The sequence below is a fragment of the Thalassophryne amazonica genome, chromosome 7, assembly GCF_902500255.1.
Source record: "Thalassophryne amazonica chromosome 7, fThaAma1.1, whole genome shotgun sequence".
In the NCBI taxonomy this organism is placed as follows: Eukaryota; Metazoa; Chordata; class Actinopteri; order Batrachoidiformes; family Batrachoididae; genus Thalassophryne; species Thalassophryne amazonica.
The window spans coordinates 110,455,998-110,475,827 of record NC_047109.1 but is presented as its reverse complement, the minus strand read 5'-3'; the positions used below and the strand labels follow the sequence as shown (position 1 = coordinate 110,475,827).

Below are 19,830 nucleotides of genomic sequence, written 5' to 3'. Positions count from 1 at the left end.
ATTATGAGGCTTTAAACCCTCGAGATAAAGCTGTTTATTGTGAACGATGTGCAGCAGTTGGTTCAGTGGATCTGTATGTTATACCGAATAGTGAATTTGATGACAATGTAACAAAGTGGCCGGCAGTTTCACAGCTTAAGCTTAATATGGCCAGAACCAAGCAGACCGCCTGTAAATCCACCGGAGGAAAAGCTCAGACGAAGCAGCGCACTACCAAAGCCACCCGGAAGAGCGCTCTGGCTACCGTCGGTGTGAAGAAACCTCAATGTTACAGGCCCAGCACCGTGGCGCTGAGAGAGATCCAGCGATCCTCAAGCTGCCGACCAGGTAAACCTCGCTGGCTTCCCGCAGAGCATCACAGCAGAGCTCTGAAAGCGGAGGTCGGTCTTCAAGTCCTGAGCTATTTCTCTCACCAGGCACTGGAAGGGCACCTTGCGGATCAGCAACTCGGTGGATTTCTGGTAGCGGCAGATCGCTGTCAGCGCCACGGTGCCGGGCCTGTAACGGTGAGACTTCTTCACACTGACGGCAGCCGGAGCGCTCTTCCGGGTTGCTTTGGATTTACGGGCGGTCTGCTTGGTTCTGGCCACATTAAAGCTTCCTTCAGATCTGCTCTGCCTATTCTGCTGAGCCAGGTCTCCGTGTCGCTTAGAAAGCGCATAACACTCCACTGCTTGATGCACAATAACTGCTGGTAGCCTGTAAAATGAGCGACCTGTCTAATTTTTAATCGCCTCTGTTTGAACAACCAATGACAGCACAAGAGTTGACCATTGTTGAAGCTTCTGCAATTGTTCAGCAAACGCACGTAGCGTATCACAGTGGCCACCGCGTCGTAATCCAGAATGGCCGCAGGACGCAAAATCACGTGACTGGTACGTCACATGAAAATCCTCTATATAGGCCCTTTGATGCCAGGACAGCCGTCTGATGCAGGTTACTTAACCAGCCAAGACCAGTACTCATTTATATCTTGGTGGACTGAGACAGTGTACACTGTCTTGTCCAAGGACAAAAACACATAACATGAGTGGGATTCTAACTAAATTGGAATGTCAGCACCTTATCTAGTCAGCCATCTGCTCTACATATGTACAAAAACAAATAAAACCCGGTTGAAACACTGTCAGAGTTGATGTAAGATTCATAGCTTATGAAATAAATGGCTATTTAAAGAGAGCACACATTATTTAGCGCTGTAACAAGTCTGCGAAAGTGTTTTGTTACTTTAAAAAGTGGGAAAAAATTCCAGCTGACTGAAAGCAATTTTTTCTGTTTATTCTGAGCTTGAGCTGAAATGATAAATTACATCACTTTTTATTCAACCCACAAAAATAGCAATAACTTTATTTGCAGAATGCATTATTTCCAATTGAGACTTTCAATGTGCTGTCAGTACATCTCACTTTACAGAAGTGACACAACAGCACCTGTTGCATGATTTGTTGCCAGAAACTGCTGCTCAGAATATAAAACATTGCTTTCTGCTTTGCATATAGTTTCAGGCAGATGTTTATATACACACCCTGACAAACATTTTAAACTCAAGATGCCCAACTTGAAGTTGGTTTTAACAAAATGTGTTGTCAGTTATGTCTTATTTCCATGTAGGTTTATTTAACATAACACTTTTTTTTTCCTTTGGGGACATGTTTCTGTGTAGGCTCTCAGTTGTCCAGGTGGTTTCCATAGTAGAGAAGCTTGAATCTTCGACTGGACTGGGTTGCTTGACGCGAGGACGTTTCGCTTCAGATCGCAGAAGCTTCCTCAGATAAAATTCTTGCTCTGGTGGTCTGACTTCTGTCTTGACTCAGAAGTCACAAAAGCTGGAGTTTTAAACCTAACTAGACCCCTTCTACCGAGAGGCAGACTGCTATAGGCTAGTGACTAAACAATAGCTCTAATTAGTACCTATTGTGCTCTAGTTAGCACCCTCCTAATGACAGGGCAGCTGTCCCTCCTAATGATGGGATGGACCCTCTCCTGATGGCTCCCTTGACGACTCTGCTGATGACGTGAATGACTCATTACCATGAACAAAAGACTGAAACTGCTTTGACCTGAGTACCCCATTGTAAACAGGGGATAAAGCATGTCTCAGACCCCCTCCTCGGTTAAGGCTGGGTTTCAAACGTTTCTCCAATCGTAACATCACAGTCCAAGAAGGCTAAATGGTTGTTTCTGGCATCATGTGTGAACTTGATATTGGCATCCACCGAGTTGATGTGTTCTGTAAAGTCCTCAACTTCCTGTTGCTTGATTTTAACCCATGTGTCATCAACATATCTGAACCAGTGACTGGGAGAGATGCCCGTGAAAGACATCAAGGCTGTCTTCTCCACTCGCTCCATGTACAGATTGGCCACAATGGGGGATACTGGAGACCCCATCGCACAACCATGAATCTGCCTGTGGTAATTCCCCCTAAACAGGAAATACGTGGTGTTAAGACAGATCTCCAAGAGTTGGCAGATGTGGTCTGGTGTGAGTTTGGTCCTTTCAAGTAGAGACACATCCTCCAGCAGTCTCTGCCTCACAGCTGAGATGGCCTCAGCGGTGGGGATGCAGGTGAACGAAGTCACATCAAATGACACCATAGTTTCATCTGCCTCCAGCTGCAGGTCCTTGATCTTGTTCACAAAATCTTGTGTGTTCTCCACATGGTGGTCTGAGTTACCCACTAGAGGAGCCAAAATCCACTTGAGGTGCCTGGCCAAATTGTACGTGATGGAATCTGTGCTACATACAATAGGCCTGAGTGGCATGTCCTGTTTATGGATTTTGGGCAGTCCATAGATGCACGGGGTGGCATCCCCAGGGTACAGTCTGTAGTATGTCTGCCTGTCAATGAGTCCCTCTTTCTCCAGGTTTTGGAGGTAGCTAATGATTTTCTTCTTATAGCCGCTCATGGGGTCTCTCTTCAGACCGACAGACAACTCTATATGCACTACAACTCTAGAAATTGATGACATTTCTTTTAAATGCTATTAAACTATGGATTGGCATAATTAGTGTTAAGTAGTGTTTGACTATATTTAAGACCGTAACTGTAGAACCCAGTGCTTTCTTCTGTTTGAGCAGGAAAAAAAACAATAAAAACTTACAGTACCACAAGCATCTACACAAATATTATTCAAAAATATAACAAGTTTGGATTCATAGACTTCTACATCATTGTGGTGTTGGTGCCCAAATTTGTAGTCAGGAATTAACAAAGATTTAACAGAACCTCAGAATCAAAACTAGGCAATGGATGTTGTTGGAGGCATCAGATAGTAATGTTGACATTGTTCATCTTTTGAGGGAAAACTCTTTAACTTTGACCTGAATCAAACAGGAAATCATTAATCCACAACTGACATTTTTTTAAAAAAGGCTCAACTTTTGTCCTGGTGATTAACTGTAAACTTTAATCTAGATTTTATTTTAATTTTTAATTGGTGCGAATATTGTCTATTCAGTGTTTAGTTATGTTTGCTCGTTTAACTTGATTAAAAAATTTAGTATGATTGCACATCGTCATTGGGTCACTAACTTTTTTCCGTGTTGATGCCGTCTGTGGATGTTTGGGCTGCGTCTCAGCAGAGATTTGCTTTCTTTGATGCCTCGCCCAGCACTTCAGAGTATCTGAGCCATATTGGGATTGAGCTGATGCCACAGGTTTAGAGATCAGCTGGAAACTTCCATTTTTGCTTACACAAAATGGCGGTAAACAACCGCCTTGGCAGAGCTGATGATGTGGATGCCAGGAGTTTTTGGTGTGGGTGAATGTGTGCAGCTTGTTTGCAGAGCATGAACTTTTTTACTGTATGTGGTAAATGGACTGCAATTCTGTGGCACTTTAGCATCAAAGCACTTTACAGTGAAGCCTCACATTCACCCACATGCACATTGATGTCGGGGTGCTTCCACGGAACATGCTCAACTGCATCAATTTGAGGATTAAGTACTTTGCCAAAGGACCTTGGTGATGCTCTGGTCAGAGACCCCCTGCTTTCCTCACAAACACCTCACAACCTTGCTGTAAAAATACCAGTGTGTGTGCAAATGGTCATCCTGAGTGCTGAGGATTTATGTTTCTGTTTCAGATCTGACAACCTTCAGACTTCTGAATATAAAACCTTGACTGTGTGTCTGACTTTATGTGGGGTTTTCTTCTGTGATCTCAACTTTCTTGTTTCATGCACTAATGTCACAACATGTAGGTTTGTGTGTGGACTGGATATCTGTTTGAATTTCCCTCATTGCTCTCACATCTCCTCTGTGTCTCTCCTCCCACTGCCTGTGTTGACTTTCCTGCAGTTTGTGGTTTCAGCTTCAAAGCCAGCACTGGAATTTGTGTGCCCTCATCTCTCTTCACCCACTGCTCGGTTTCCTCCGTCCCTCCTCAGCTAAATCGTTGCCTGCTACTCCATTTAATGGCGGCTTTGTGTGCAAGCTGCTGCCGCTTGCATGTCTAGATTCACAAAATTTAAAAAGGGTGTGGGTGGATGAAGAACTTATGTGTGGGAATTATTTTGAACAGACACTTGTGCTGCTTTGGCATGTTTTTGGCCTGATTGTTTCTGTGATGGTTCTGTTATGAAATCTTGACAATAGCTGTTTTAAAAGGCTGCAGGAACAAATGTTGAAGGCTGTGAATTTTGACTGTTTTTTTTTTTTTCTATTTCAGATCAGAGAGCTGCCCGACGCAGTTTAGGAAAGCAACATGGCTTCCCAGGGTGAGGAAAACCTCTAATTTTTTGCTCTCTCTTCACCTTGTGTTTGCATTAATCTCTCCCACACGTGCACTGATTAATAAACAGTGTGTGTGTTTCACAGTGCAGCCGTCCAAAACGGCCCCCTTCTTAGATTTATGTAGTCACTAGAACTTTGTGAATTAGATATTGATTTCAGATGCAGGCCTGGAGCACATGTAGAATCAAAGTGTAATTTATTAGACAATTACTTAGAAATTACAAGGTGCAGCTTGGAAAATACTCCACATTAAGGACTTTGTGTCAAATCTGCAGACTTTTATTGAATCCAAATAGTCGCATCAGCATCACAAAGCCGGCTGTCCCAACAGTTTGACAAAAGGAAAATGAGAACTTCATATGTCCCACCACATTAACCTTTTTATTCATTTTTAATAGTTCCCAATGTTTTTTTTCCTCCCCCCTCCTCAGCTGATCTGATGGAGTTGGACATGGCCATGGAGCCGGACCGTAAGGCAGCAGTCAGTCACTGGCAGCAACAGTCCTACCTGGATTCAGGCATCCATTCAGGGGCCACCACAACAGCGCCATCTCTCAGCGGGAAGGGCAACCCAGAAGAAGAGGATGTTGACAACCAGGTCATGTACGAGTGGGAGCAGGGCTTCAACCAGAACTTCTCCCAGGAACAAGTACAAGGTGGGCATTACACCACTCTTTTAACCTGTCAAAACACATAAGCCTACACATAATCTGTTTTTGCATCTGAAGGTTTTGGGTTTGCATTTGTGGGAGATTTTAGTGTCTGAAAGAGTTTTGATTTACGGTTTGCTATAAATGGAATCTTACACTTGGGTGCCTGTTGAGCAAATTGCTGTTCTTTCTTGTGTAGACATTGATGGACAGTATGCCATGACACGTGCTCAGCGAGTGCGTGCAGCCATGTTCCCAGAGACTCTGGAGGAGGGCATGCAGATCCCCTCCACACAGTACGATGCTGCAAACCCCACCAATGTCCAGAGGCTGGCGGAACCCTCACAAATGCTCAAACACGCCGTAGTCAATCTGATCAACTACCAGGACGATGCTGAGCTGGCAACCAGAGCCATACCAGAGCTGACCAAACTACTTAACGATGAGGACCAGGTACTCACGATGGTCAGGCTGCCTCCTGCCTGTCTGAACCATATGCCTTCATGCTGTAATGTTGCTTGTGCTCCTCAGGTTGTTGTAAACAAAGCAGCAGTGATGGTCCACCAGCTTTCTAAGAAAGAAGCTTCCCGTCATGCCATCATGCGCTCCCCCCAGATGGTGTCTGCTATAGTTAGGACCATGCAGAACACCAATGATGTGGAGACCGCTCGATGTACTGCAGGAACGCTGCACAACCTGTCGCATCACAGAGAGGGCTTGTTGGCCATCTTCAAGTCTGGAGGAATTCCAGCTCTAGTTAAAATGCTTGGGTATGTTCAGCATGATGCAGGAAAGGCAAACTAAAAACTGTTTATTCATCTCAGAAACCTAGTCTTGTTCCATCAAATGATCCGTCTGTAACAAATTTTCTGTTTTATTGTAAAATTCCTAATTTTGTTGATCTAAGCAGTTTGACTTTGTTTTCATGCTGTACGTTAAAATGTAGCCTTAAGGAAAATGAACAGTGATGTAGAGAGGTGTTTAGAACTGTCATCTGGTGCACTTTTGTGTTGCCATTTGATATAAATCTTGTAACCTTTTGTCTGTCACGCAGCTCCCCTGTGGACTCTGTCCTTTTCTACGCCATCACCACGCTTCACAACCTCCTCTTGCACCAGGAAGGAGCAAAGATGGCAGTCCGTTTAGCGGGTGGTTTACAGAAAATGGTAGCTCTGCTCAGCAAGACCAATGTCAAGTTCCTGGCCATCACCACGGACTGTCTCCAAATCCTGGCATACGGAAACCAAGAAAGCAAGGTGAGGAATCAGTGGGAAGAAAATAACTAAAACTTTATCCTGGTGGATGTCACAGTATCATAAAACGTTTTGTGTAGTTAATAATCCTGGCCAGTGGAGGCCCCCAGGCATTGGTCAACATCATGAGGACCTACACCTATGAGAAGCTGCTGTGGACCACAAGCCGTGTTCTCAAAGTGTTGTCAGTCTGTTCCAGTAACAAACCCGCCATTGTGGAGGCCGGTACGTCTCACAAATTGGAATATCACACAATTAGTACAGTGGTAATGCTTTTCAAGTTCTAAACTCTGATTTGTCTCTGTTTAGGAGGCATGCAGGCTTTGGGTCTCCACCTAACAGACCCCAGCCAGAGACTCGTCCAGAACTGTCTGTGGACTCTCAGGAATTTATCAGATGCTGCCACCAAACAGGTGAGTGCAGTGTGCTGCTGTTTGTCTGCAGAAAGCAAATGAAATGGCTTCAAAGCATTAGTACATACTTGTCTGTAAATACAGATTTTTAACAGTGATATTGAAGAGACATCTCCGACTTCATCTCTGCAGGAAGGAATGGAGGGTCTCTTAGGAACTCTGGTCCAGCTGCTCGGCAGTGACGACATTAATGTGGTCACCTGTGCTGCAGGCATCCTGTCTAATCTGACTTGTAACAACTACAAAAACAAGATGATGGTCTGCCAAGTGAGTTCTCAGACAGTAGGGACCCCCCACCCCAAATTTCTTTTATTATTATTATTCTCTTTAAACTCTTGTCATTTCTTGGTGTTGTCTGTTAGGTTGGTGGTATTGAGGCGTTGGTTCGCACTGTACTTCGGGCCGGGGACAGAGAAGACATCACAGAACCAGCTATTTGTGCCCTGCGTCACCTCACATCTCGACACCAGGATGCTGAGATGGCGCAGAACGCTGTCAGACTGCACTATGGCTTGCCGGTGGTGGTCAAATTGCTGCACCCGCCATCACACTGGCCTCTTATTAAGGTACGCATGACCTGCCCTTAGAACACCGTCAGGCACTCGTTAAGTGAAACATCTAATTTTCTTGTGTAATTTTGTCCTTGTTAGGCCACAGTGGGACTCATCCGTAATCTGGCTCTGTGCCCTGCTAACCATGCCCCTCTGAGGGAGCAGGGAGCCATCCCCAGACTGGTTCAGCTGCTGGTCAGAGCGCACCAGGACACACAGAGACGCACCAGCATGGGAGGCACACAGCAGCAGTTTGTGGTGAGCGCACACATGCGCACTCTATCAGCTTCATGCACCAGCAATTCTTCTGCAAACACACTCTAAAGAAAATAATTACAAGCAGTTAATGACTACATGAGCATTTCATGCACAGATCACGTGCAGCGTGGATATGATCAGCCCCCCGCCCCGAAATGTCAGAATATTGCATTCGAATCAATTTCTCACACACTGTTGAACAGTTTCTAGCTGAAAATAAAATGTAGTTACAGATAATACAAACAGTTTCTAACAGTTGTATTTTTTCTTTCTGTAAATTGATACTAAGTGGCACTTTTTACATTCATCACTGAAGGCAGAGTGGGTTTGAACTGTGTGACTCCATGTGTCTGTATTAAGGTGAAGCTTGGTGCACAAGATCACCTTGCCAAGACCTCATGCAAGCTTGATTTGTAAATGTGGCCAACAGGTGGCAGAGTCTGAAATCTAGTGTACATAATATGGGATTGCAACTAAATTTATTACTGCAGATTATATCTTATTCGGGGCCCTGTTGCACCTTGACTATTTAGCCAGCGTATGCTATGTATGAAAAATATGCTGGATATGTCGGATAAGTTATGCAGCTGTCACACCATGATGATTTAGCCAGCGTATGCTGACAGCCCCATTTCCACCGAGCAGTTTGGGTCGGAAAGGATAAGTCTGGCTAGGTTTGCGTTTCCACCGCCGGCAGAACCCTTTTGTTTGGCAGGCGGAACAGGTGTATATTGACGAGTATTTCACTGTCACACAGCTTCTCCCCTCCGCACGGAGGACAAACAGGGTAATTTAACTTTTTTTTTTTTTTTTTTTGGTCTTGGTGGATCATGGGATTTATTTTCATCGCATGCAGAATGCTGAAAACGCTGATGTGGATGAATGAGGCACTGTGACTCTTTCAACTTTTAAAATAACTTGTCTTGTTGTGGCACAAAGCTCTGCTGTTCTCTGGTTCAGGCTGAGAAACACATAAAACACAGAGGGACTCCATTTAAAACTCTACTAAGCTGTCATGGTCCATCAGGTCTTTCTGCCAGAAGTCAGATCCCATCAGACTGAGAATTAATTACACACTTCAGACAGTAATTCCTGCTCAGATTTAAGGGGATTTTATATGTAGACTGTTGAGAAATGAGGCTGAAGATCTTCAAAGTCTCATGGTGATTGTGTGTTTTATTAGGAGGGTGTTCGTATGGAGGAGATCGTGGAAGGCTGCACAGGAGCACTTCACATCCTGGCCAGAGACGTCCACAACAGAATAGTCATCAGAGGACTCAACACCATCCCTCTCTTTGTACAGGTAAAACAAACGCTGCAGCTCAGGCTTCTCCGAGCCAGCTGGAATTTTTTTGTTGTTGTTCTTGCACTCTCTTTAAAAACTTGATCCTGTTTTGCTACAAATTGTGGATTTGCCTGACCGGGCTCTGGGTTTTAACACCATACGAGTGGTCAGACTGAAGGCTATTCATTTATTTTGTTTCTAACCCGTCTGCGTGCAGCTGCTGTACTCTCCCATCGAGAACATCCAGCGCGTGGCCGCTGGCGTCCTGTGTGAGCTGGCTCAGGATAAAGAGGCCGCTGAGGCCATCGAGGCCGAGGGGGCCACCGCCCCCCTCACCGAGCTCCTCCACAGTCGCAATGAAGGAGTTGGTGAGTACCAAAAAAAACAAAGCCCTCACCTGGAAGAGTCATTCACATGGTGAGAGGTATAAACAAAGGTGTAGAAGAACTGATCCTGAATCTGAAGTCACTGCAGTTGACACAGTTATAACTTTAATAATTTATTACACTAAATTCAAGCATCAGATTTAGGAAATATGAAGCATTGCATTGTGGGAATTGAAGATGCTACATTTATTTCTAATAACTGAGGGATTTTAAGCTTGGAATGAGGTGGGGAGGCTGTTCATCTGTAGGTCCCCCCAATAACCAAGTCTTCCCTCCGTCTTCCTCAGCCACCTACGCTGCAGCAGTTTTATTCCGCATGTCAGAGGACAAACCTCAAGACTACAAGAAGCGCCTCTCTGTAGAACTCACCAGCTCCCTCTTCAGGACTGAACCAATGGCCTGGAATGAAGTGAGAATCTCTCCCCCCCTTTTTTTTTTCCTCCTTTGAGAGGAAAAGAAAAGAAATAGAAACTCTGAATTGCTGCTGTCTGTTTCAGACTGGCGAGTTGGGGCTGGACATCGGAGCTCAGGGTGAACCTCTGGCCTACAGAGCAGAAGGTGAGTTGTGGGCGTGTCCTTTGTGGGTGTGTTCATAGGACAGAGCAGCTGGTTTAAACGTGACCTTGGTGACAAAGTTCTAAACTGGCTGTTCTCAGTCCTGCTCCTGGGGAGCCTGAGAACCTCTGAAACAGCCCCTGGAAACTAAAATAATCACTTAAAAAAAAAAAAAAAAAAAAAAAAATTCATTCAAGAGTAAATGTTGAACTTTGGCTTTTCTACATTTAACAGTGAAATCACGAATCACATTAGCAACAACTCTGAGCATTTGATCTGCAGTCCTGAGGTTTGACATCAACCGCTCTAATTCTAGATTTGGGCTCGACCTCCCTGACACTTGATAAAAGGTCACAGGGACCTGGGAGACTTTGTCTGTAAGGTCAACAGTTCATTGTGTTTTTGCGTGGCTCCAGGCCTCCTTTCTCAGACTGAGGACCTCAGATGAAACCAGGGCAGGGTTCCTGTGTTTGTGTGCAGTGGTTTTTGATGGTACTACTGTGTGACAGCTTGGTTTAACATGCTTCTAATAGCTGCTCTGCTCCTTGCTTCTTCTCCTCCACCTCCCCCTCCCAGACCCAAGCTACCGTTCCTTCCATTCGGGGGGTTACGGAGGCGACACAATGGGTATGGAACCCATGATGGACCACGATCTGGGTGGGGGCCACCACCCTGGCCAGGACTACCCCCCTGTAGAGGGGCTACCTGATCTGGGACATGCCCAGGAACTGATAGAGGGCCTCCCACCCGGTGACTCAAACCAACTGGCCTGGTTTGATACCGACCTGTAAATACAGAGCAACGTTACACTACACTATGTACTAGGTAAGATTATTACTGCCACAGAACTGTCAGACCCGGAGGAGGAGGAGATGTTTTTCTCACTGCAACTGCTGTTATTTGCACACACGTGTGTGTGTGTGTGTGTTTCTGTGGTCTGACCACACCTGTGCTCCTCATCACCTCCTCTCTCTCCTCCTCCCAGCTGTATCATGTGATCTGGATGAACCTGCATCGTGATTCGCCCATATGGAGGAGGCGGGGTTTCAGAAAGTGCCTGAAGACAACTCAACAGCAGTTTCCTGTCTATGGGAACTCCATTGGGACAAACTAGATTTAAGTGCGGTTCTGTTCTCTCAGCCTGACGGCGGGCTGACTTCAAATCCTGACATGACACGTTGAGTCCGACCTCAACTGTTTGAGTTTTAAAAACCCTTTTATGCATTTTAGTTTTTCCTTTATTTGGTTTTTCTTTTTTTATTGTTTTCTTAAGTCTGTAATGGTACAACAGATCCTGGCTTGCTTTTTCATTATTCTGAATTATGATACTCTTGTTTTTGCAGTCCCTTGTATTTTTAAGTCTGACAGTGTTGGGTTTTGTAGTGGTAATGCTCCATCCAAGTAAAGAATCACATTTTAAATGGTGTCCAAAACACTAAGGTTAATCAGTTTAATTGTATTCTGATGATTGAGTGTAACATTGTGTAGCTTTTGTATAAAAAAAAAAAAAAAAAATTGGAAGTCATGGTCCAAATATTGAGATATTTTTTGTTTTCTTGCTTTAAAGGTAGACACTGCGGTGTCTCTGCTGTTCCAAAGGGGGTGTAGCTACCTAACTGGGTGGGTGTGGCTCTGGGATCTTACTGGTCTTCTGTTAATATGGGGGTGGGATAGTGGGTGGAGCTGGTTATGTTGGCCTGCTGTGTTCTCAAACAATAAAATGGACTGTCATTTCAATGGATGTCTCTGAGTGACTTTAAATCCAGTGACTGTGTGTAATACTGACAATGAGAGGATTTGTGAGGGTCAACAAGGACTGTGGTGCTTCCCAAAAAAGTGTTGCTTTCTGAAGCTAAACTGCAACGTTGCAGTTTAGACAATGCAGTCATCAGTGGGGATAAACGGGATTTGAGCCCTATCTAAACAATTAGTTGCAACACAGGCGTAGATCCAACCCCAAAATGTGTTCACACCCAAATGTTTATCACCTTATTGCAGCAAACACTGAATTATAACTTCTGTGCACAAATGTGTCCAATGTGCAAGAAAGCTAATAATGACAAGTTGGCATAAATGGTGAACTACATGGAAACAATGCTGGTGATGGTACATGACACACATGACCTCAGCCTCATGAGTCATCCTGCAGTTTACAAATGAGTATAGACAACTACAGAGCAAATGTGGTCCACCTAAAAAAAAAAAAAAAAAAAAAAATTGGAAGAAGAGAAGCTGCTAAAGGTATCTTCAGCTTTATTTATGGTTTAAGCATGGTACAGCCATCTCAATATTTACGACTTTCTGACTTGGAATTTCTACTTCTGGGCGTGTTTCAGTTGACATTCTGAGTTTTGGGTACAAATGGAATCCAATATTTTGAAGTTGGAGAAGCAAATTGTCAAACATCCAGTATCCAGTAATTTAGGCAGGTACGTTTATCACTGAAGTAGTTTTCCAGAAAAATACATCTGAATTCCATTATAATCATTGGCACGTTTTGTGTGCTGATGTAAAGTATAGGGGAGGTGATGGTCTACTGGTTAAACTGGGCTTCAGACCAAACCCCAGTCTGGCCAGACAGTCACTACCACCCTGACATCGGTGCAAGTGTGTCTGTGTGAATGGGTCAATGTGAGGCATCATTCTAAAGCGCTTTGAGCTTCTGACACAGATGGGAAAAGAGGTATGTATGTATAGTCTTTAAAGGGTATTGACTTTTTCCCATGCTGTTTGCCCCCCTCCCCCCCAAAAAAAGTTAATACATAATGAATCGGTAAACTGTATTAAGAAATACAGTGGAAACTTGGTTTTCAAATTTAATTGGTTCCTAAATGTTCTTAAACCAAAACAAATTTTCACCGAAGAAATGTAAAATGGATTAATTTCTTCCTGGCCCCAAAAAGAACTGTGGCTTTTTTTTTATTACCTTTTCAACAGCATTTCATGCATAAAAGGCAGACAAAAATACAAAGAATATGCATAGTATCTCATACGAAATACTGTGCAGTAATTAAGTCCCTTCAGCTGCTCCCTTGTTTGCACTTGGTCGCCATAGCAAATCCAAGGTGGATCTGCATGTTGAATTGGCACAAATTTTCCGCAGGATGCCCTTCCTGACACAACTCCACGTGGAGAAAAGTGGCAGGGAAAACAATTTAATTTCACCTTACCTGTACGGAAGAGTCTTGATGGCGTACATAGGCGTTGGGGACAGATGTTACTGTCCTTCAGGACGTTTCACCGCACAACAAGCCAGATTATTCTGGGTGTTGCAGTGAAACTGGTTGAACTTGATGTTGTATGCTAACAGCATTAACATTTTAGCAGCTGGCAGTAGCTTCATCTGTTGGCTCCACTTTAATGTATGGTAACTGGAACAACACATGGCTCATAACTTTAAATGTCCACAACAAAGTAAACCATTAGGAGAACCACCACGCAGTCCCCCCAAAAAAATGATTTAATAAAAACCTGTACACAAAACAAAAATAGCCCTTCTTTCAAGTTTATTGGTGGATTGCAACACTGTGCATTACCACCACCTACTGTGGCGGAGGTGTTGGTGCACCGAGACTTTGTTTAAAAAGTGATGCATTTTTTGTTCAAAAAAATACGGTCGCGAATAGATTTGTTGGTTAAAAACAGCCATTCTAAAACAGGTTCCACTGTGTGTCGTTCTAGCCCTAATATATACATGCATAATGTACCATGTACACCGTTGTGTGTTTTAGGGTTACCAACTAAAAATGCAGAAATACTGTTTGTTCTGAGAAAAGGCTCCCAGTGTGGCATGTAACACAGGGACAGGGAGCTGGACCTCCATGTAAGAGGTTTACACAGCCAATCTGCTATTCAGTTGACTAGTTTAAAAATTGTCAATATTACAGCATGAAACTGCCAATGGTCAATCTACTTATGACGTGTTTTCCATTGAAGACTTATTGTACAAAATTCTTGTTAAATTTCCTTAAAATGCTGGTTATGTTGTAAGTTTCATTGATAAAGTAATACAGTAACGTGAATGATACATTTTATCCAGCATGGGATTAAAAAGAATATTGAACAATGTTGAGTTTTAAAAAAATTCCATGCACTAGGCCTATATTCAAGCTTCTCACTTTTATGCCTTGATGATCTCCAGGGGTTACCACAAAGTAGATGTGGAAAAGGTGCTATCATTTACAAAATAATGAAACAATTGAGAGAACCTGTAACATGCATAACACTGGACTTACACCCATGTGCTGAAGTCTAGACATGCGTGGCAGTGATGCAAGCAACCCAGTCAAGGGCCTGGAACCTGGCAGTTGTCTCCCATGATGCAAGAGTCTGAGTAACAATGAACATGGTCATCCAGAAAGCATAGTACCTTGGTTCCTTTTGTAACTGGTTCTAGTCTGTTCTTCATAAACAGAGACTAGAGACTGTAATACTTGCATGACCTATACCAACAAGGTTGCAAGGAACTGGCACATTGTGCCTCCGTTGCAGAATGCTGTCGCGACCTCGATCAACCTTGTGTGAAGCGCCTTGAGGCAGCTTTGTTGTGATTTGGCACAAGATAAATGAAATAAAATTAACTCCATAAGCGGTCTGATGTACATGAAGAAGCCCAAGCAGCATCACTACAGAGGTCGCTCAGAGAAACATCCTTTAGGGCAGCCCACGACAGAGAAACACTTCTGGTCGAACATTTTACAGGGGTGAACTTGAAGGCTGCTGAGCCTCTGTGTGCTGTCTCAGGACCCAAACAGGACTGAGCAGGTTTAGTATCAGGATGCAGTTCTTATGCAGCTGGCTGAGGGAAGAAAGCTGTCAAACTGATTCTCTGATAGATGTGAAAACCAAAAGCAGAAAAGAGGGCTTAGGCCACATGGTAAGTCCAGATGCACTGGGATTTCTTCTGACGGAATCAAGCTCAAGATTCTCTAGCCATAAGTCCACATTTCAAACCTCCTGGCCACCACCTCCCCCAAATTTTGGTTTTGTTTAATGCTGAGCAGGCGCAGGTTAAAAATAACATTACCAGCGTGTACGAAAACTTCTTAATCACTTGCTTGCAAAGCTATAAAGGAAAGAGTTCCAACAGCCGGAGTAATGAAAGTAAATAGTCACAAATCAATATTAATGTTGGCCCAGAATCCCCAATTCCACAGCAGGAACTCTATGTACTGTACTCCCAACATTTCATGAACATTGACAGGAACGGTACAGTCGGGTTTCTCAACCGATGTGTCTCCAGTACTACAGTGAAAATCCAGCAGGCATCTCATGTCAGCAACAGAAAATTTGCTGGGGTTGGTAAGGTTAGACCTTACTTGTGTGAAGCACCTTGAGACAATTTTGTGATTTGGCGCTATATAAATGAAAATAAATTGAAAAAAATTGTGTCCAAAATTAGCATGCTATTCAGAAATTAGGAGAAACTTGGCAGCATGGTGGATTAGGGATTTGCACTGTTACAGCAAGATGGTCACGGGTTTGATTTCCACCTTTGGCCTTTCTGTGTGGAGTTTGTGTGGGTTTCCTCCAGGTGCTCTGGTTTCCTCCCACATTTAAAGACAAGCAGGTTAGGTGAATTGGAAACTTTACAATTGTCCAGGTCTCCCTTGCGAAAGAGATCTCGATCTCAGTGGGACTAACCTGATTAAAGTTGTGTTGTGTTTAGCATCCCACAAGACTGCTAACAGTTCCTACTTGACTCTGGACTTCTCAACTGATGTCCTCTCCACTGCAACAGTCACCATCAAACAAAAAAGCAGCAAGTCTTTTGTCCCCGTCCCACATGAAGGTCAGTGGTTCAGTATTGTGTTGGTTTTGTGATCTGGGCCTGTGGTCCTTCAGATGCTTAGTTCTGCTTTCAAATACAACCTTTGTGGTCAATCACATTTTTTTCTTTTTTTTTAAAAGGCAGTGACTCTTTTGTCCTTGTGTTGGCAGGGCATTAAAATCTGTGGCCCTGGCTAACCTCTACCTGTCCACCTGCTGCCTCTGCAATCATTCTGTTACTTTTAGAGATGCAGACAATAACTAAAAAAAAAAAATACTCTCCACCCTTCAGAGGTGGTTCCTGTGGTATAATGGCCTGCAGGTTCCTGCAGTGGAACCTGTCAACTGAAAAGCATTATAGTTTCCAGTTTCCAGTTTATTTATAGAGCACATTTAAAAACAACAACGTTGACCAAAGTGCTGTACAACAAAGACATAAATAAATAAATAATCACATGGTAAATAACAATGGCAACAATATAAGTTTTTAAAACAGTAAAATCATCAACCCTCTACTCAAAAGCCAAAGAAAACAAGTATGTTTTAAGGCGAGATTTAAACACTAGAGATGAATCCGCCTGCCTGATACAGAGAGGCAGGTCATTCCACAATCAAGGACCAACAACAGAAAAAGCTCTATCACCTCTAAGTTTGAGCTTTGTCTGAGAAACTACAAGCAGAGCTTGATCTCGTGACCTAAAAGAACGTGATGGGGAATAAGACACGAACAGGTCAGACAGATACCGTGGAGCAAGTTCATTGAGACTTTTAAAAACAAACGAAATTTTAAAATCAGTACGATAACGAACTGGCAGCCAGTGAAGGGAAGAAAGAACGGGTGAAATATGGTCATACTTTCGGGGTCCAGTCAAAAGATGGGCTGCAGCCGTGCAAGTGAAGCCTAGCTAATACCGGCGTACAGCGCATTACAATAGTCCAGCCGAGTCATAAAAAAAGCATGGATTAAAATCTCCAAATCATGCCTTGAAAGTGAGGACTTTATCTTAGCTAGCTGCCTCAAGTGAAAAAAAACTTGCCTTCACAACAGCACTGATTTGTTTATCAAGTTTAAAATCTTCATCCATTCTCACACCAAGGTTGCAAACAGATTTAATACATTGTGTCAATGGTCCAAGGTTTATTGAACCACAGCTACCTGATTTACTTGGCCCGACCATGAGAACTTCAGTTTTCTTTTCATTAAAGAGTAGAAAGTTTGCAGACATCCAGTCTTTAATGTTCTCAGTGCACTCTAGAAGTTGATTGGCACCGAAAGCATTCTCACACTTTAGGGGCACATAGATTTGACTGTCATCAGCATAAAGGTGAAATGACACCCCAAATCTATGAAAAACTGATCCCAGCGAAAGCAAATACAATGAAAAAAGAAGCAGAACAAGAATGGACCCCTGTGGCACACCACATGACAGGAGAGCTGTGATGGAAACAAAATCTCCAAGTCTTACACAAAAACTCCTATCTGTTTATGTAGGATCTGAACCATTCTAGAGCATAGCCTTGAATGCTGACCACATATAAACTTCAAGGAAAGCTTATTTACCAATAAGCATAATCTAAAATTTGTACTTGACTTTGTGGCCAAACTCATTTGAATGTCATCGTACATAGGTTGTGTGCCAGTTGTAGTTCAAGATTTATTGAGTAGAAACTAAGCAATATAAGGTCAACTATTTCTTAGCATACTTTAGTCGTCCAGTGTAACCCTATGACTTGAACAGACACTAACCCTGATGGAAAACCATTTGGTGATCTGATTTTAACACCATCTCGATGAGAATAATGTTACTTCAAAGCACAATCCACTGATTTCTTGTGTTCCACAGGGTTCTGTATTGGGTCCATTGTTGGTCTTACTCTACATAGCACCACTTGAACAGATACTGTTATGCTTTTAACTGTTGTGCCATAAAATGCTCAAAACAGACACAGCCCTCCACAACAGCTAGTGGCCACATCAAACAGCTTCTGAGCTAAAGATGGTTTGAGAGTCAGACCGTATATAATTCTATAATCATGGTTATGCAAGCCATACAGTTGGGCAGGTAGTCCTGGGCTGGGTGGGGATACCTGCTATAGAAGCCATGATTACTCATTTGCAACTCAGATGGACCGGATATGTAATCAGGATCTCTGAAGAACAACTGCTGCGGGTTGTGCTGTTTTCTGAGCTAAAGGAGCTCGGGAACAAGGCCCCATGGTCGACCACAACTGCGTTTTAAGTACACCTGGTGGATGTCAGCTATCAGCAGCTGGAGATGTTGGCGAACAACCGGGTCGGATAGTGCACAGTAGTGAGGGAAGGCGCTGAAGCAGTTCACAGAAACTGGGAAATCCAGGAAAATGAAAGAAGATGCCGACGACATGCAGCTACTCAACCAAACAAACTTCTGGAAATGAACTCTGTTATTTTCTTAACATTTGAGGTGTATTCTTGGCTTCCTGTTAATTCTAGAATAGAATTTAAAATTCTTCTTCTTACTTATAAGGTTTTGAATAATCAGGTCCCATCTTATCTTAGGGACCTCGTAGTACCATATCACCCCAATAGACGCTTCACTCTCAGACTGCAGGCTTACCTTGTAGTTCCTAGGGTTGTAAGAGTAGAATGGGAGGCAGAGCCTTCAGCTTTCAGGCTCCTCTCCCTGTGGAACCAGCTCCCAATTCAGATCAGGGAGACAGATACCCTCTCTACTTTAAGATTAGGCTTAAAACATTCCTTTTTGCTAAAGCTTATAGTTAGGGCTGGATCAGGTGACCCTGAACCATCCCTTAGTTATGCTGCTACAGACGTAGACTGCTGGGGGGTGTCCCATGATGCACTGTTTCTTTCTCTTTTGCTCTGTAGGCACCACTCTGCATTTATCATTAGTGATCGATCTCTGCTCCCCTCCACAGCATGTCCTTTTTCCTGGTTCTCCTCCCTCAGCCCCAACCAGTCCCAGCAGAAGACTGCCCCTCCCTGAGCCTGGTTCTGGCTGGAGGTTTCTTCCTGTTAAAAGGGAGTTTTTCCTTCCCACTGTAGCCAAGTGCTTGCCTCACAGGGGGTCGTTTTGACCGTTGGGGTTTTACATAATTATTGTATGGCCTTGCCTTGCAATATAAAGCGCCTTGGGGCAACTGTTTGTTGTGATTTGGCGCTATATAAAAAAATTGATTGATTGATTGATTGATTTTCAAACATTTGAACAGTTTTTTCCGTACATTTTGTAGTGTTTTTTTTCCCCTCTTTTTGTTGTGCAGTGTTGTCCTAGTCTGTAATAGACAAGAAGTAGTAATTATGCATAACTTTATGGCTTAATTTTATGGCTGAGAAACAGTTTTATTGTGGCTTAAAACGTCTTAAGTTAAGAAGTTAGGAAAGAAAGATTCACTCCCTCCCTTTCACAGTTTGGGAGGGGGTGAATCTATAGAGACAAAAACCATTTTTTGTACCCGGCTGTAAACATGTTTATTTCTGCTCTGAAGTTGGACATTTTAACATGGACTTGAATCGGAACCTGCTCACTGTTGAAGTCAGCCGCAAGTGACCAATCAAGGAGTTGCAACTTTTCTTCTTCCATGTGACCCTCACCCGTGACCATTGACGCTGACTGCTCGATCCCAACATGACAAGTACCTCAGGCAGTTAGTCTGATACACAACCCCGTTTTCAGTGACATCACATCCAGGTGACCCAAGTAAACGTACATAAGTCACGGTGCTGGTGTTCCAAATTCCAACTTTCTTCACAAGCTGCTGCTAGCTAGCCAAACATATGCTTACGTAAACCGTTTAGCTAACGTCATCAGCATTACACTAAATCCCATAACTTTTCTTAAATTTATTGAGGTGATGTGTTCATCTGTTGGAGCAGAGTCCAGTGAGCTGTCTAGTTCTCTGTGTCAAACTTTAGACGTACATATCTTGTACATGCGCAGCACACAGCTAGCTATCAGTGCTCCCGTCACTCATA

The 19,830-nt window shown here is 43.4% G+C and overlaps 2 protein-coding genes across 2 annotated transcripts in view; both read left to right on the top strand.

Annotated features, from left to right (window-relative positions):
* LOC117514760 (catenin beta-1) overlaps positions 1–11,825 on the top strand; it is a 32,224-nt gene extending 20,399 nt beyond the window's left edge. The window contains exons 2-17 of the mRNA XM_034175338.1: positions 4,673–4,721; positions 5,169–5,393; positions 5,587–5,840; positions 5,919–6,157; positions 6,442–6,643; positions 6,721–6,865; positions 6,950–7,053; positions 7,186–7,320; positions 7,416–7,619; positions 7,704–7,862; positions 9,046–9,165; positions 9,365–9,515; positions 9,821–9,942; positions 10,031–10,091; positions 10,665–10,913; positions 11,074–11,825. Coding sequence (XP_034031229.1) covers positions 4,709–4,721; positions 5,169–5,393; positions 5,587–5,840; positions 5,919–6,157; positions 6,442–6,643; positions 6,721–6,865; positions 6,950–7,053; positions 7,186–7,320; positions 7,416–7,619; positions 7,704–7,862; positions 9,046–9,165; positions 9,365–9,515; positions 9,821–9,942; positions 10,031–10,091; positions 10,665–10,879 — 2,349 coding nt within the window. The 5' untranslated portion in view covers positions 4,673–4,708 and the 3' untranslated portion in view covers positions 10,880–10,913; positions 11,074–11,825. The remainder of the gene's footprint in view (positions 1–4,672; positions 4,722–5,168; positions 5,394–5,586; positions 5,841–5,918; positions 6,158–6,441; positions 6,644–6,720; positions 6,866–6,949; positions 7,054–7,185; positions 7,321–7,415; positions 7,620–7,703; positions 7,863–9,045; positions 9,166–9,364; positions 9,516–9,820; positions 9,943–10,030; positions 10,092–10,664; positions 10,914–11,073) is intronic.
* Positions 147–4,699, top strand: LOC117513515 (histone H3.3-like). Its single transcript, XM_034173685.1, has 2 exons — positions 147–461; positions 4,673–4,699. The coding sequence occupies exons 1-2, from the start codon at positions 147–149 to the stop codon at positions 4,697–4,699; spliced, it is 342 nt and encodes a 113-aa protein (XP_034029576.1).
* Positions 11,826–19,830: the final 8,005 nt, after the last annotated feature.

Coding starts and splice junctions, on each gene's coding strand:
- LOC117513515 (XM_034173685.1), top strand. CDS start 147: ATGGCCAGAACCAAGCAGACCGCCTGTAAATCCACCGGAGGAAAAGCT. Junction 462..4,672: donor AGCAACTCGGTGGATTTCTG/GTAGCGGCAGAT, acceptor TTTCTATTTCAG/ATCAGAGAGCTGCCCGACGC.